General features: G+C 34.3%; 1 protein-coding gene across 2 annotated transcripts; it reads right to left on the bottom strand.

Annotated features, from left to right (window-relative positions):
* Nucleotides 1–1,468: 1,468 nt before the first annotated feature.
* LOC145595374 (polypyrimidine tract-binding protein homolog 1-like) lies at nt 1,469–14,811 on the bottom strand. Of its 2 annotated transcripts, none has more exons than XM_081651772.1 (10): nt 14,416–14,809; nt 14,032–14,241; nt 11,211–11,273; nt 11,058–11,131; nt 10,755–10,850; nt 3,921–3,978; nt 3,742–3,846; nt 3,575–3,656; nt 2,076–2,188; nt 1,469–1,925 (listed from the first exon to the last, which is right to left on the bottom strand). In XM_081651772.1, exons 1-10 carry the CDS (start codon nt 14,596–14,598, stop codon nt 1,548–1,550), a joined length of 1,362 nt encoding a protein of 453 aa, XP_081507898.1. In that variant the 5' UTR covers nt 14,599–14,809; the 3' UTR covers nt 1,469–1,547. The 2 variants fall into 2 exon arrangements, with proteins under 2 accessions (XP_081507898.1, XP_081507899.1); XM_081651773.1 differs by having other exon boundaries at nt 1,793–1,925; nt 2,123–2,188; nt 14,416–14,811.
* Between the last annotated feature and the right edge of the window lie 866 nt (nt 14,812–15,677).

The following is a 15,677-nucleotide window of genomic DNA, read 5'->3' as shown; positions in this document are numbered from 1 at the left end:
ACTTGTTCGCAGAAGTCACCAAATTTGAAGCAACGGGCTTCAAATAAAATGGTCTCGTGTCAAAATAAATAAATAAATGGTCAATTAATTCCTAAAACGTAGAGACTAGAGTTGTAGTGCTGACAATAATTAATGGAAAACTTTTGTATACACCCGATTTTCAGTAATTTATTGTATATCGGATATACTTTTGTCAGATTTAGGGCGTGTTCATATTTACTTAATTTCAGTTCAGTTCAGTTCAGCTCCTAATTTCCTTCTCTCATAAAATATTCATTTCAGCTCAATTCAGTTCAGTTCAGTTCAGCTCCAATCAGTTCAGTTCAGTTCAGTTCAGCTCCAATCAGTTCAGTTCAGCTCCAATCAGTTCAGTAAATGTGAACAGGCCCTTAGTGTCGCTTTTGTCAAATTTAGTGTCACATTTGTCAAATTTATCAATGAAGCATAAATAACTCTTATATATGTCAGGGTAACTTTTGTGCGTTTTAGTGTAACTTTTGCACATTTTATTGTCACTTTATAATGGATGTTCTGAACATCCGTTTTATTTAAAAGTTTGTGATAATTAATTTAGTGAGTCATACCAATATTTCTTAATTTAGATCAGTTCAGTTCTTATCTTAATTTTCATTTCTCATAAAATATCCTGTTTAGTTTAGTTCAGCTCCAATAAGTTCAATTTAGTTAAGCTCACTCCTGTTCTGATGCCCATAGTATGTATTCTTAAATCCACTTTTTTTAAAAAGTATGAGAAAACATTTATAAATAGTGTAAGAACAATTTTGTTACCAAAATGTTTATTTACCTATATGCCCTTATTCATATGAAATTAATTGTCTCAATTTCCTCCTTAATATTGCCAAAATCCGAAAGAGCTCTCCAGACATAATTAGCTATGCGACTCCACACACTATAGCCACCCTAATAAGAGAATAATTTCAGATATTTATAACTTTAGTTTAATTTGTTACAGTATTTCACCATTTTTTCGTCCTTTATTTTGCTAATTTTAGAATTGTAACTTTAGCTTACTACATCCGATATCTAAGTTATAACGATTTCGAGACAACATTCTCCAGAAAATGGCTACAATACATTGTATAATTCCACGTAGTAGTATAAATATTGGAAGAGCATTCTCCGCATATAACGCAGTTCCCTTTAGAATTATAGGATAATCTTTTATGAATAACATTTAGTAGAATGCTGTAGACAGTAGATCTAAATGTCTTGCTTTTTTTTGGCTTTAAATCGAACAAAGGAACAAAATACGAGTATTAGCGGTAAGCTCCACGGGCGGAGCTTTCTTCAAAAAAGCTCCACAGGCGGATAACATTTAATTTTACAGACTAGACAAAACATCAGTTATTCGATGCCTTACTCCCCTTCTTCGGGGAAGTTTAAGGCGTGTCAAGGATACCTATGAACAGTAGAAAAGCTGCCTTCATTATAAGAGAATCTAAGGATATAATGCAAACTTCACTCCAAAAATTCATATAATAAAAGATACCAAGCAGTTAGATAACAATTTTAAAACAAAAACATGTTTACGAGTGATAAGATGGGCTAGCCCGTGAAGCACCAGGCGCAGGCATTGGCATAGAAGTGCCTGGGGCTGGTGAAATCGGAGCAGAGGCATACGCAGGCATAGGAGATGATGTATATGTCTGACCAGGAAAGGTGCTAGGTACTGAAACAAATGTTTGCCTTCCATGCTGCATCGATGGGTCCCATGAGGGTGCAGGTGATGCGTGATTCTGAGGTGGCATGTTAGCACCATTACTGTAGCCATTTGAAGGATATCCTGCACTTGTTTGAGGGTTCATCCATGGTGCTGCAGGAGCTCCGGGATAACTTGGAGCCTGTTGGACTGCTAGCATACTGGGTTCTGGGATTGTGTAATCTCTACTTTTGTCACTATGAGCCTATGACAGAGGGCAGAAAAATCCACCACATAAATTAAGGATTTTTCATTAGCAATAAATTCAAGAAGCATGCACAAATGAACATAATTCTACAAAGTATATTCTGACCATTTTATTGCAACTCTCTTTAAAACAAAGCACATAATATACCTTTACATTGAGATCAGTATGACGAGAATATGTTAGATGAAGCTTACAATAGCCACCATCATAAATGCAATGTCCTTCCAAAGATTCTTTCGCAACAGAAGCCGTACTAACATCTGAAAAAGAAACAGCACAAATATTAGAAACCTCAATGACTTCCATAACTCGGCAGAGAAGATGCATGACACTAAAGACCATCACTCTTTTCATAGTGTATATAAATGAAGAATTATTAGTAGCAAAGATCACAGATTACTCTTTTCATAGGTTTTTTTTTTGTTTGTTTATATATATATATATATATATATATATATATATATATATATATATATATATATATATATATATATATATATATATATATATATTAAAAAATAAAAAATAAATAAAAAAAAAAAAAAAAAAAAAAAAAAAAAAACTGTAACAGTAGTCATTTCAGATCAAGAAACAACCAGCTAGTGAGAATTCCAACCAAAGCAGATAGTTTAAATCAAGAAACAATGATATCAAGACAGACAAATTACATGAATATTGTCTTTCTATCAAACTGATGATGAAATAAGAAACAAGAATTTCAAGACCAACAAAGAAGACGTTGATGTCAATAATAAATAAATATAAATAATTAAAACCCTATAAGATCTAAGCATCAAAAGAAAAACATAGGCACATAACTGAAGGACAAAGAAGATTGTCTAACAAAGTCACAGAATTGAAATGCAATGACCAAATGATACTAAAGACTTGGCTTTTACGACAGTTAACATGCCTGCAGCTCATTCAAGAGACCACAATTATCAAGCATTTGCCTTTGGAAACATACATTCATGAAAATGATTATACTAATATGTTACCATATAACAAAGGATGAATCATGAACATCTTCCCGAAAAAAAACAAAAAGAAGAAGCTTTAAGTAACAATCACCATTACTTTCATTTTTCAATAATTGATTTTGTCCATTACAAACCACAAATCCCCCCACACCACAGACACACAAATAAAACAAATAAAAAAAAAACATAAAAAAAAACTAAAAAAAAAAAAGATGACTTTAGAATGTCACATCAGTAGCATAACATTAAAACCAAGTATCCGTGCAAGAAATCATATTAATAACATGTTACAGGTTACCGCATTGAAAATCTAATATATTATGGAGATGCATAGAAGTTATATCCTCAAGACTCTGCGCAGCCTGGGAATGGGGTCCTACTCCAAATCCAATCAAGGATAAAAAAGGTAAGAACATAACTAACGAGGGAGGTGTCTTTCAAAGTGTTTCCTATTTAAAAGAGAAATGTGACATTTTCTAACAGCCATACATCTTTCAGAAGAGGCAATTTAGTTACTACATACAGAATGTAAGGTCCAAAAAGACTTGCAAATTGGAAGAACAGCCAAGTAGATCACAAATATCCAATTATCCAGAAGTAAGAAACTTAACACAACACAAAGATGATAAATTACTTATGAGGTGGTGGAAGTGGGCAATCTCTTACCAGGATACTGAATTAGAGCCTGTGTCTGGCCATTTTTTTCAAATATAGCTATTTTTTGAACAGTGCCAAACGCAGAAAATACCTGTAAAAAATCATTTGATAAGCATAACATGTATAGAACTCGCTAGTAATAACCAAAATGTGACGCTGATGATGCAATTTATTACCGTATGAAGAACATCAACAGTAACAGCATATTGCATATTCTCGATTGCAGCAAGAAGTACATTGCTCTCCTGATCTTTTTTAACTCCGTCAGCACCAACAACAGGCTAGACAAAGATACTTAGAGTCAGCATATCTGTAACACTGTAAGTTAATTCACTTGCATGATATAGAAACGCACCTGAACAAGACCTTCAAAAGCAGTAGGGTTCACAGGAAGGTAAGGATTGGTATAGTCCCTGCAGATAGATAAGAAATTTTAAAAATGAATCACACCATTCCAACAGTAGTAAAATAAGATGATTCATAATTTGAGATAAGTGTGAAGGAAAAATAAAATTAAACTGTTTAAACATACAAAAAGTAGTATTATCTGGCAGAGCTGCTTCTACACATCTAGTAGCTATCAAAGATACTGAGGTGATGCACATTCATTAAGGGAACAGTAAATAGGATTTATAAATCATAATCCACATTACACCTCATAATTAACATAGCTAGAGCAACATCCTGCTAAGAGTGATTAAATGACCCCACAGCCACATATTTGAAAATTAGGGCCTACATTGGAAAACTTGACAGAAGCAAATTTGCTACCAAAATCTTAGAATTACTACAAATTTTGATGCTATAATGAAATTTAATAAAGTAAAGGTCATAGACTGATGATGAGGAGTTTCTAAAAATAATTAAGTCATGATGTTGATAATACGTTTATATGTTTTCTGATTATAGCTATATTGCAAGGTTATTGATGGCTTGCTTTCTTATACTCTCCCTTGTTTTACAACATTTCTGAAAATTATTTGTATTCATCAGTATTTCACAAAATATTTCTGCATATATTGATGTTGGAATGGTTATCTAGCGTTTAACAGGTGGTATATCATGTCCTAGCTCCTAAAAGTATCCATAAAAATAAGGAATATCATATTTAGCGTGTACTCTAGGTGTCCAAAAATGTCAAATACAACACATACTATTTCACGTGAATAATTAAATCAACTTAGCACTCCCACTGTATTATAAGAGCTGCATATACTGCCACATCACACAAGGCATGGGCCTCATAAAATTGTGAAGTAGCTACCTATGGAGTTTGCTAGACAGTTGCAATATTCAAGATGGTTGCGCCTTACGAGTATAACATTAAAGTACTTAAACTGAGAAATGTAAATAGTAGGGTAAGCATGCTATAACTTTCTACATCATGCTAATTCACCACTTAAGTAGTTAACTTAAATTAATTTGGGCACACCGTATGTGCCAGGTACATAATGGCAATGATGTCTTCTCCCCAAGAGACCCCAAGAACTAGGTCTGTACAAAACTATATGAGAATCCGAAAATCCGATCCGCAACCGATCCGAATTTTAGGATATCCGATCCGAATTTTCATTTCGGATCGGATATCCGATCCGAAAAATCGGATATCGGATACAATTTCGGATATTGATTTCTAAATTTTCGGATATCCGATATCCGAAAAATATCGGATATCGGATATCCGAACTGATATCCGATAATTTTCAGGGTAAATATTGAAATTAAATATATTTTTATTTTAAAAAAATAAATATTATTAAAAAAAATTAATAATCAATACTCAGTAAGTAAGTCAGTAGACATTAGACAACCTATTCACTTGTTCACTTTCTCTCACTAAAAACCCTAAATTCTTCCCTTTCCCTCTCTACGCTCAGCCGCTCTAGGCTTCAAGCTGCCACGAGTCACGACCACCCCACCCCACTGCCACGGCGCCACCCCACCCCACCACCACGCTCCAGATCTCCTTCAGTTCACTCGCCCAGATCTCCTTCTACTCGTATTTGCTCGGCCTCAAACAAGGTATGTAGTTCGAATTCATTGTTTTGATGTTTTTGGTGGTTTGCCTGTCAATTTTATTTTAATATGTGTTGTAAATTTCGTTTTGTTATCTAAATTTCGTTCTATTTGTTGGGAAAATCGGTTGTTTGTTAGATTTTCGATCTACTAGTATTTGTTTGGAATATCGATTTTTATCTGACTTTTTTCTATCTAGTTGTGTTAATTTTTTGTCAAATTATTGTTTGTAGTTTTCTGCTAGTTTATTTGTCATCTTACTCATCTAGTTTTCTATCCATTTGTGTTAATTTGTTGAATTTTTATTGCTTATTTTCTGAATTTCGTGCTTATTTTTTGTTGCTTATTTTCTGAATTTCTTGCTTCTTTGTTAATTTTTGTTCAAATTCTTATTTTCTGTTACTGCTTCAGTGCTTTATACTCAACATAATTATGTGAGTTTAAGTTTTTGTTGGAGAATTCAGATTCTTATATTGTAATTGTATATGAATAATTGTAGGTAAATGGATGAAACCGTTGATATGACGAGTGAGAGTGCCACTCCTTTGAATGAGGAAGGTACACAAATTCCAGAAAATCCAACTCCATAATCTGAACCAGAGTTCAAGATGTTCCTAATTCAAATAAAAGACCAAACGAAGAAGCTGCTCCAAGTAAAGGTAAAAAAAAACGATCTTGGCTTTGGGAACATTTTGAGAAAATCAATAAAAATGGGGCTGAAAGATCAAAATGCTTGTATTGTAAAATTGATGTTTCTGGTAGCTCTAGACTTGGCACAACTCCTATGAAAAATCACCTTCAAATTTGTAAAGAATACCCCCCTAACATTAATAAGTCACAAAGACGTCTTTCTTTACAAAGTGAACAAACTACCAGAGATGATAGTGTTGGTGAAAATGTGGTGGGGGAAAAGAAAGGAAAGTTAGAGTTGTGGAAGTTTAAGCAAGATGATGGTCGTAAAGCTTTTGCAAGAATGATAATAATGGATGAATTGCCATTTAGGTTTTCCGAGCGTGAGGGTTTTCGTTACTTTATGTCGGTTGTCCAACCAGACTTTCTCATTCCCTCTCGTATTACTGTGGCTAGGGATTGTTAACGTGTCTATGTAGATGAAAAAAAAAATCTAAAATTTTTTTTTAGTAAGTGTTCTTCACGTATTTGTCTCACCACTGACACATGGACATCTTGTCAAAATTTGAGTTATATGTGTTTAACAGCCCACTTCATTGATCAGAATTGGAAATTACATAAAAAAAATTTGAACTTTTGTCCAATTAGTGGTCACTGTGGAGAAGTTATTGGTAAAGAAGTTGAGAAAAGATTGCTTGAGTGGGGCATTACTAGAGTCTTAACCATAACAGTAGACAATGCAAGCTCAAATGATATAGGACTTCAATATTTAAAAAGGAGGTTTCAAAGGTGGAAAGATGGTACTGTTTTGAATGGTAGGTTTGTGCATATGCGTTGTGCAGCTCATATTCTCAATCTTACTGTGAAGGAAGGTTTGAAAGAAACAGATAACTCAATAAAAAGAATTCGTAATGGTGTGAGATTTGTAAGATCTTCTCCGGCAAGAATGCAAAAATTTTAAAATTGTGTAAATCAAGAGCAAATCGAGTCAAAACGTCAACTTTGTCTAGATGTTGATACTAGATGGAACACCACTTACTTGATGTTAGATTATGCCTTGATTTATCGTAAAGCATTTGATTTGCTTGAAACTTGTGATGGTGGTAAATTTAGAACCGAGTTGTCTAAGACTTGTGGTGTTCCCGAAGATGAAGATTGGGACCGTGTTGCTTCTTTGATACCTTTTCTTAAAAATTTTTATGATGCCACTCTTAGACTTTCTGGTTCTTTATTTGTTACCTCTAATATGTACTTGCAAGAGCTTGTGACAATCAATAGAATGATTAAGAGAAGGTGTGATTCTCACGATCATAATGAGAAAATGATGGCTTATGGGATGAAGGCAAAGCATGATAAGTATTGGGAAAATATAGATAATATCAATTTGATGTTGTTAGCCGACCCCACTTTTGGGATTAAGGCTTTGATTGATTGATTGATTGATCGATCAATTTGATGTTGTATATTGCTGTTGTGCTTGATGCTAGGTGTAAGTTGGATTATGTTAAGTGGGCAATTGATGATCAATATGATTCGGATAAAGCTAGGGAGTTGTATGGTAGGATTAAGGAGACTTTGACTTCTTTATATGAGCATTATGCCACACAACAATCTAAAAATCAGTCCACCACTTCTGAGTTAGATGATTTGTCTTCACAAGATTTGGAAAACTATGATGAGCATGATATGGCAGTTTATGAATTTGAGAGAGATGTTGGTGCACAAAGTGTTGTTCAAAAGAAGAGTGATTTAGACAAGTACTTAGAAGATGAAAGAGAACCACATGTCATTGGAAAGAATTTTAATGCATTAGAGTGGTGGAAAAAACGTGAGGAAAGCTATCCCATAGTCTCTCTTATGGCTAGAGATGTATTAGCCATTCCCGTGTCCACCATAGCTTCGGAGTCCGCATTTAGCATCGGTGGTCGCGTGCTTGATCCATTTCGTAGTTCTCTCTCACCAACAATGGTAGAAGCTTTAATTTGTGCACAAGATTGGTTGCGAATGACAAATGAACCACTTGTGGTGGAAGAGCGTATTGAAGATCTTGAGAAGATTGAAGAAGGTAATATATTTTTTCTTTGTATGATTTCAAGTATAATTTATTTTCTTTATTTTAGCCTTGAGTTAAATGATAACTATTAACTTTTTTTTTTTTTTTTGGTATAGAACTGTCCACTTTGGTTGAGCAGGTTTCGGTTGTTGATGACTACATTTGAGGCATGCATTTGAGGAGTATTATTGCTACTGTTTTTTTTTTTTTAATTTTTGCTACTATTTTTATTATTTAGTAAAATGTAATATTGAGACTTTGGTAAACTTTGTAATATTGAGACTTTATTAAGCTTTGTATTTTTTATTTGAGGAGTTGGATTTGTAATGCACTAAGATTGCTAGTATGCTACTGCAGTTCTGCTTGTGTTTGTGGAGTTTATTTAATGGTTTTTTTTAATTAATTTAATTTGCAAAAAAGACTACTACAATTATTGTACAGGTTTTTCAAAAAAAAAAAAAAAGTACAGGATTAACAGGTACAGCCGTACAGGATTACAAGAATACAACCATAAAATTTTGAGTTTTCATTAAACATTGGATAATGGATATCCGAAATATCCGATCCGAATGATTTCGGATATCGGATATTGGATATCCGAAATTTTCGGATCGGATTCGGATTTCAATTTCTGACATCCGATGAATCGGATATCCGATCCGAAATCACATTTCGGATCGGATATCCGATCCGTGAACAGCCTACCAAGAACAGTGACCTCACTGGGTAAAGAGGAGAAGAATTATGAGGCTAGACTTCCTTGTTCAAGATAAAGAGGATAATAATATAGTAGAAACTTGCAGTACAGTTCATGATTCCTTCAAATTAAATCTTGATCTGACATTATGACCCACAGCTGAGCAAGAGCCCTAATTCTAAAATCACAAATCATAATCATAAGTTGCCCATTATACTATAAACCAACTATCTGCCTTTTTACCTTGGGACACAGCTGTGCTAAAATCACTCCATTAAGCCAAGATCTGACAAGCCAATCCTAATTAAGTTTATGAACCTCTGGCAACACTAATTAACATTTAAGTACTACAAGCCTGAACCATACACAACTGCACTAACAATTCTTTCCTTGATGGCTTAATCCAAAACAAATCAACCCAAAAATTAAATTGCCTGATATAAACTGCATTTTTTACACCATAACAGCAGGACTCCCTTCTTCCTTTGCACTGAAAGGCCAATCTCTAAGAAGAAACCTTTGCATGCCATTTCAATCTTCTACAGTCTATTATCCACACCACATAAAACTTCCTAAGTCTCTTGGACACAGTTTAAGGAGAGTATTGGTAGTGGGATTTAGTTGAGTACAGCGGTACAGGTGATTAGAAGACAAGGTAGTCATTATTTATTGTTTTTCAATTCAGGTGAGAGAAAGTAGAGACCACAATGATTTAAACAAGTCAATACTAGAAGAGCCAAAAAAAATGAGGGATTCTAAAAGATTATTATATTAGGTGGACAAAAGGGGAAATGGAAAGTTTATTGTGGGAAGGATGGAGTAACTGACAATAGGCCTCAAATCACAAAACTACTCAGATTCTGAAACCTATGTGATTCTAGAAGTGATGATCAGAATATTTTTTTTTGAAGGAATGATGATCAGAATATTAACAATGAATTAAAAGAGGAACCTCCACAGCATGAAGACACGAGCAAATTGCTAGGATAAGTGCAGAGAAACATAAACCTTAAATCAAACATACATGAACCAGATTCCCAATGTTAATCTAAAAAGCAAATAAACACATCATCATCAAAATTTTCCACAAAATATAATAGAAGTGCCAGCAGTTTTGTCAAGGGGTCATTCTAATATCTAAATGATCCTTAAGCTTCCCTAACAAGGAATAGGGTTAATCACCCAAAATAAACTCTAATCTTAAACATGATAGAATACATCATGTGGACTTCCTTAGTGATGTCTGATAAGTGTAATTTGCTCCAGAAAAAAGTTCTTCTGTATCTTTAGCTGTAGCAATTGTAACTAGTCTTCTGTGGGTTGAAATCAACATCCCTAGGTCTATCTCCAATAACAAAAAAACCTCTGTGTCCCAAGAAATGGAGTGACTCTACTCACTACAGCTTATGACAAGTAAGAATCTCAGTATACACTGTCACTTTTTAACAGTCATGAGAGAGAGAGAGAGTGATTCAAAGTTTCCAGGGTTTCTTTAATATAATTATAATAAAGTACACAAGTAAAGCTGTTCTACCATGGTAATGGATTGCTTAGAGGCAAGAATCATTTTTCACAGTTTATGTCATAAAAGAAAATAAAGACTGGAAATGATTGTGGAGATACCCAGTCCCTTTCCTAAATAATGCTTTTGCCACTTCTCCCATACATGCATTGACATAATAATTTAGCAATACATAATTCTTATATAACAAAATTTTAATTATAAAATAGCATTTCAATCAGCAAAAATAGTTAATGAACTTTCTCAGTGATGGATCAGCAAAGTAAAGTACCTGCTCCTGTGTGATTGAAACTTAATATTCAGGTCTGTGTGTGCAGAGTATGAAATTCGCAGATTACATGAACTCACATGCTCCGGAAGCAAATACCTATATCAAAATGTTTAGTCAGTATCACAATAAAAGAGAATAATTTGACAGGCAGAGCAAGTGTATAGATTTTTTTTTCCCGAAACAACATCACAATTACACAGCAACCTCTGAATACAAGTTATATACTTCGAAAACTGATGCATCATTTACGAATTGAAATGAGGATAAGGCGGGGGAAATTAAAAGGCAGACATGACCTCATACCTGGGTATACTTCTCCCATCCAATGCATCCTTTGCTGCACTTGCTGTGTCAACATCGCTGAATTGGATTAATGCCTGCCATTCCAAATTAATAAAGTGAGACAATAGCAAAGGGCGAACACAACAGTACAAAATGGAAGATCAAACTATTTACCTGAAATCCAGCTGCCTTTTCAAAGGTGGCAATTTTGTGGACAAATCCAAAGGCAGAAAATACCTTTCAAACACAGAAAATCCAAAGGAACAATAACTAAATAAGTATAGGATGAAATAAGCAAAAGAACAACATGTGGCTCATCTCGATGCTCATCAGCAACTATGAAATTAGCAATAGACTAGAATCAGGTGCAGAATAAGACCTGTATATTTAAGCGTGACGATAGACCATAGAAAGCAGTATGACGCACATGATTTTAATTCCAAACTCTCTCCAACAAAAGAATTTAAATAAGAACCATCATCATCTGTGATTCAATGATGTCAATCAAAATTCACAATTACAAAGAAGACAACCTATAAAAATTTAAGGACAGTCAATTACATTTGCTGTAGCATAAAGCAACTCATACAGAAAGAACATGCACTAGTAATGGCAGGAAAAAAAAACACTGATAAGAAAAAGAAAAAGGAGCACCAAACAACAGGAGGGCAGAAAAAGATAAGAACGAGAGGGAAAGATATGAGGAAAAAAGACACTGATAAACAGAAGAGAGAGAGAGAGAGAGAGAGAGAGAGAGAGTTGATGAAAGATAATGGGACTTTTCCACAAAAGTGAAGAAAAGAAGAAATTAACCTATAGGAACAACTTAAAGTGAAACCATTCTGAATACATTGACCTTCAAGCTACCAGCCTAGCTATTACGATAATTCAGCAAATGCTGCAAAATAGATCCAGCCTTGGTGTAAGCAAAGCCGTTTGGTGGGCAAAAAAAAAGCTGAAATGTTGTCATGGTGCAAGTAATTATGATTTTGTGTCTTTTGAATGTATGAGTTTTGAACCTGATGTGCCAAGTATTATACATAAACATGTTCATTTTATATTGATAAATCTCACTTCTTCAGAAAAGTTCATTTAGAGAAGCAATGTGTCGAAGGCATAGGGTACTCAGTAGAGTACAGTCACTTTGAACCATAGTGAAATAGAATTTAGATCAATGTCCATAAAACAGAGAGAATAAAGATAACAAGGAAAGAAACACAGTCTTAACACTTAAAAGCTAAGAAAAAGAATTCAAAGCATTCAAACCTTAGGTCACAGCCAAAATAACTTAAGCTTGTTTAATTCAACTCAATTTAATTGATCTTACCTATTTCATACAAATTCAAACAATATAAGTTTTTTAGGACAACTTCAGACAAATTAAATCAAACAAAAGCATATAATTTGCAATACTTAAAAAACCCAACTCACAAATAATTCTCAAACATGGGTAAAGATATCATACCAAACAACTCACTTTCCACAACACCCATCCATAGAGGCATCACCAAGCAATATGGTTTATCTCTTCTTACAGACAGTCTTTCCTGCTTCCATGGCATTTAGTAACTTTCCTAAAACAAACAATTCTATGAGGCATGACCCGGGGTCATAAACTCTGTGGTCTATAGTAAAGCGACAGGCGCTTAACAACTTTGGTTGGAGATTGGGCAAGGAGAAGGAGAACGGAGGCAAATGGAAGAAATTAGATAAACAATGTCAGGAGGAAAAAGGAGCAGCTTTTGTTGACAGTCTAATTGTGGAAGACAGGTATCTTTCTTAATCTTCTACTGTTTTCTGTAACAAGAGACTTTATCTTGTTTTCTCATCTTCATTTAACACATCAACATTCAACACATTGTTAAGGCCAGTACTTACAGCAAATGCTCCAGCTCTCCAATTTGCATCAAATTATTTCTTATATGTATAGATGCCACTTCTAACTTTCCCCATCCACACTCTGAGGGCACAGACATTGATAGTATTAGCTTGTGTTTGTCAAAGAACAAAAAGGGTGAATTACATGATTGTTCATAAGGAAATAAATGTCCCAATCATCTCACAGCTACAGAACTCATGGTACAAAAAATTTAGGGTTCTGCCATGCAAAGCAAAGTGTTTTGAGTCTTTTGACAAAAGTGTCTTTTTTGCAATTTCTTTTGTGTGTGCTCCACATGATGGCAATGGTAAAAAGTACACAAGAGCCAAGATTCTCTTTAAGTCTGCTTAGCCTTCACATACTCACCATCACGATCAGGCAGCAGGAAAAAGAAAGACCACGTGATTGCTCCACCAGAATATCATAACATAGAATATTGTTCTAACTCTCTTCAAAAAGGCTTGTAACTTTTTTATCCCGTACATTTTCCTTGGCGTCCCATACTAATGCCTTATCAATACTTTAGTTCTCTTTCCTTAAACAGTTGAACCTAATATTAGTTGTCAAACTATCAACTTTGAAGGACCCCTAAGTCTAGGGCACAATATGCCCCTAAGTCCCAAAGAACACTATGTTCAATAGGAAAACTACTTCAACACTCAGGCTCATAACATCAAATATAGGCCTTATCAATTTCAAACAGTTTCCTTACCATTGATATAACAGTAGATATTAAGATCATGATCTAGACCTTAGAAACATTGTACGATCCTGTAATCTAGCAACTGCGAAAATGACTTAATTTTAATTCAACTATTACATCTCATATGATCATTCGGGCTGGGAATAGACCACAGAGTTTATCGCTATACAAATTAAAGAAATTTCACCGATTTAGATGTATTCCACAAATTCCTATTTTCAAAACTTAGGCATAACTATGTTCACAAGTTTAGTGACCCTAAAAACATAATGCACAACATATAAAAAGGCGTTTCATTTATAAGCAAGCATATGACTCAGAAGCTTCAACATATCATCATTAGTTTAACCACCATGTAAAACAAAATGAAGAAATCATTGCATTGAAATTTAAGCCTTCAAGCAAGCACTCACCAAGTGAATAACTTCAATAGTTACATCACCAGGTTGCACTCCTTCCATAGTAACTAGCAAGACATTCCCAGGAATATCACCAGGGCTCTTATTGTTCACGATTTCATGTCTATTCGAATACTGAATGTACACAGTTTTACCCCGAACTTGCGCCGGTTCTGAAGCCGACGCAAAATACGAAACCATTGAGATAGCCTGATTAAGGTCTGCCTGCAATCATACATCAAATTCCAAAAATAATCATTACTCACCAGTATTATCATAAATCATCACATTAATCCTACCCACAATTCAAACAATTTCTATCATACCCACAAAAATTAAAAGCCCTAATTTCACAAATTAACCAATTTAAAACTATAAATTCAATTATTAAACACATACATATTCGACGAAAGCTTGATTACGATTGGCGCCGACATTGCACTTGGTATTGACGATCTTACCAAAGGGTTTACAGAGCTCAACAAGCTCCTCTTCGGAACACTCCCATGGAAGATTGCGCAAGTGAAGAACCTTCGATGGAGTCTGGGTGTACCTAAACTGATGTTGCCCAGAAGATGACATCGTAGAACTTCGAAAAAAAACTAGGGTTTTCGATGAATTTGGAGGTTTCAATTTCACAAAATTGATCGATGATAGAAAGTCGAGAAGAAAAAATTAGGGATTTAGTTGGAGTTTTTTTGGGGGAAAAAGGGTTTTTTTGATGAACGATAAAGATGAATGAAGTTTGGGTTTGTGGGATGATGAGATAGTTTAACCCACTATCTGAGATTGGGATATTTTCGTCTACACTCTTAACAAGCTAGTTGTTATTTTTTTTTTTTTTTTTTTTTTTAATATATATTTTTTTGGGTTCGTTATGATTGAGAGATTCTTACATGCTAAGTTAAGTTCCTCTTTTAGTAGTTTTCGTGTTTGGCTAGAAGAGTATCCTCCGGGAATCCACGGGGAAGTTTGTAACGACATTGATCTTTTGATGGTTTAATATATGCTAAGCTTGGAGTTGTGTCAAAAAAAAAAAGAGATTTTTACATGCACCTAAAGGTAAAGGTAATTTCTATTGACTTAATACTTTTTGAAGCTAAAGATTTTGAAATGAGCCAAATAAAAATTTCCCTAAGTTGCAGCTATATCATCGGGTCTGTAGAAGAATTTATATCAAGTACTTATGATATGTACAAAATCACTAATAAAACTCATTCTACAAAATCACTTATAAATAAACTCATTCTCTTGTCTTATTACTTCCCCTATTCCACAAAGCACTTTACAAAATGGGCATATAGTTTAAGTTTATGATAAGATTTTGAATTTTATCGACAACTAGGATTGGTTATTAGTGGATAATTTGACGTGAGTAGAATTGAATCAGGCAAATAACTTCAAATATCATTGAAGAGCAAGGGCATATCTTAATTAGGACGGACAAGGGCCCGACCCCCTAAGTATTTTTGAGTTGTTGATTATAAGTAATATGATGTCATAAAAAGTTATGGCATAGTGATTAAATATTGTAATTTTTTAGCAAAAGGTTAAGGGATCAAACCTTGGCCCCCCCTAACTTTTGACCCAAGATCCGCCACTGTTGAAGAGAAATAGTATGTACCAATGCATTGAAAGAAACTTTGAAGAACATTGATGAC

This window comes from Chenopodium album, chromosome 19 (assembly GCF_948465745.1).
Source record: "Chenopodium album chromosome 19, dcCheAlbu1.1, whole genome shotgun sequence".
NCBI classification, from domain to species: domain Eukaryota; kingdom Viridiplantae; phylum Streptophyta; class Magnoliopsida; order Caryophyllales; family Amaranthaceae; genus Chenopodium; species Chenopodium album.
This window is presented reverse-complemented; position numbering and strand designations above follow the sequence as displayed.

What these genes read in the sequence shown, in the direction of transcription:
- LOC145595374 (XM_081651772.1), bottom strand. Translation starts at nt 14,598, where the DNA reads ATGTCATCTTCTGGGCAACATCAGTTTAGGTACACCCAGACTCCATCG. An exon ending in GATGGGAGAAGTATACCCAG is followed by an intron (nt 10,851 to 11,057) that starts GTATGAGGTCAT and finishes ATTTTGATATAG; the next exon opens with GTATTTGCTTCCGGAGCATG. An exon ending in TTTCAATCACACAGGAGCAG is followed by an intron (nt 3,979 to 10,754) that starts GTACTTTACTTT and finishes ATCTATCTGCAG; the next exon opens with GGACTATACCAATCCTTACC.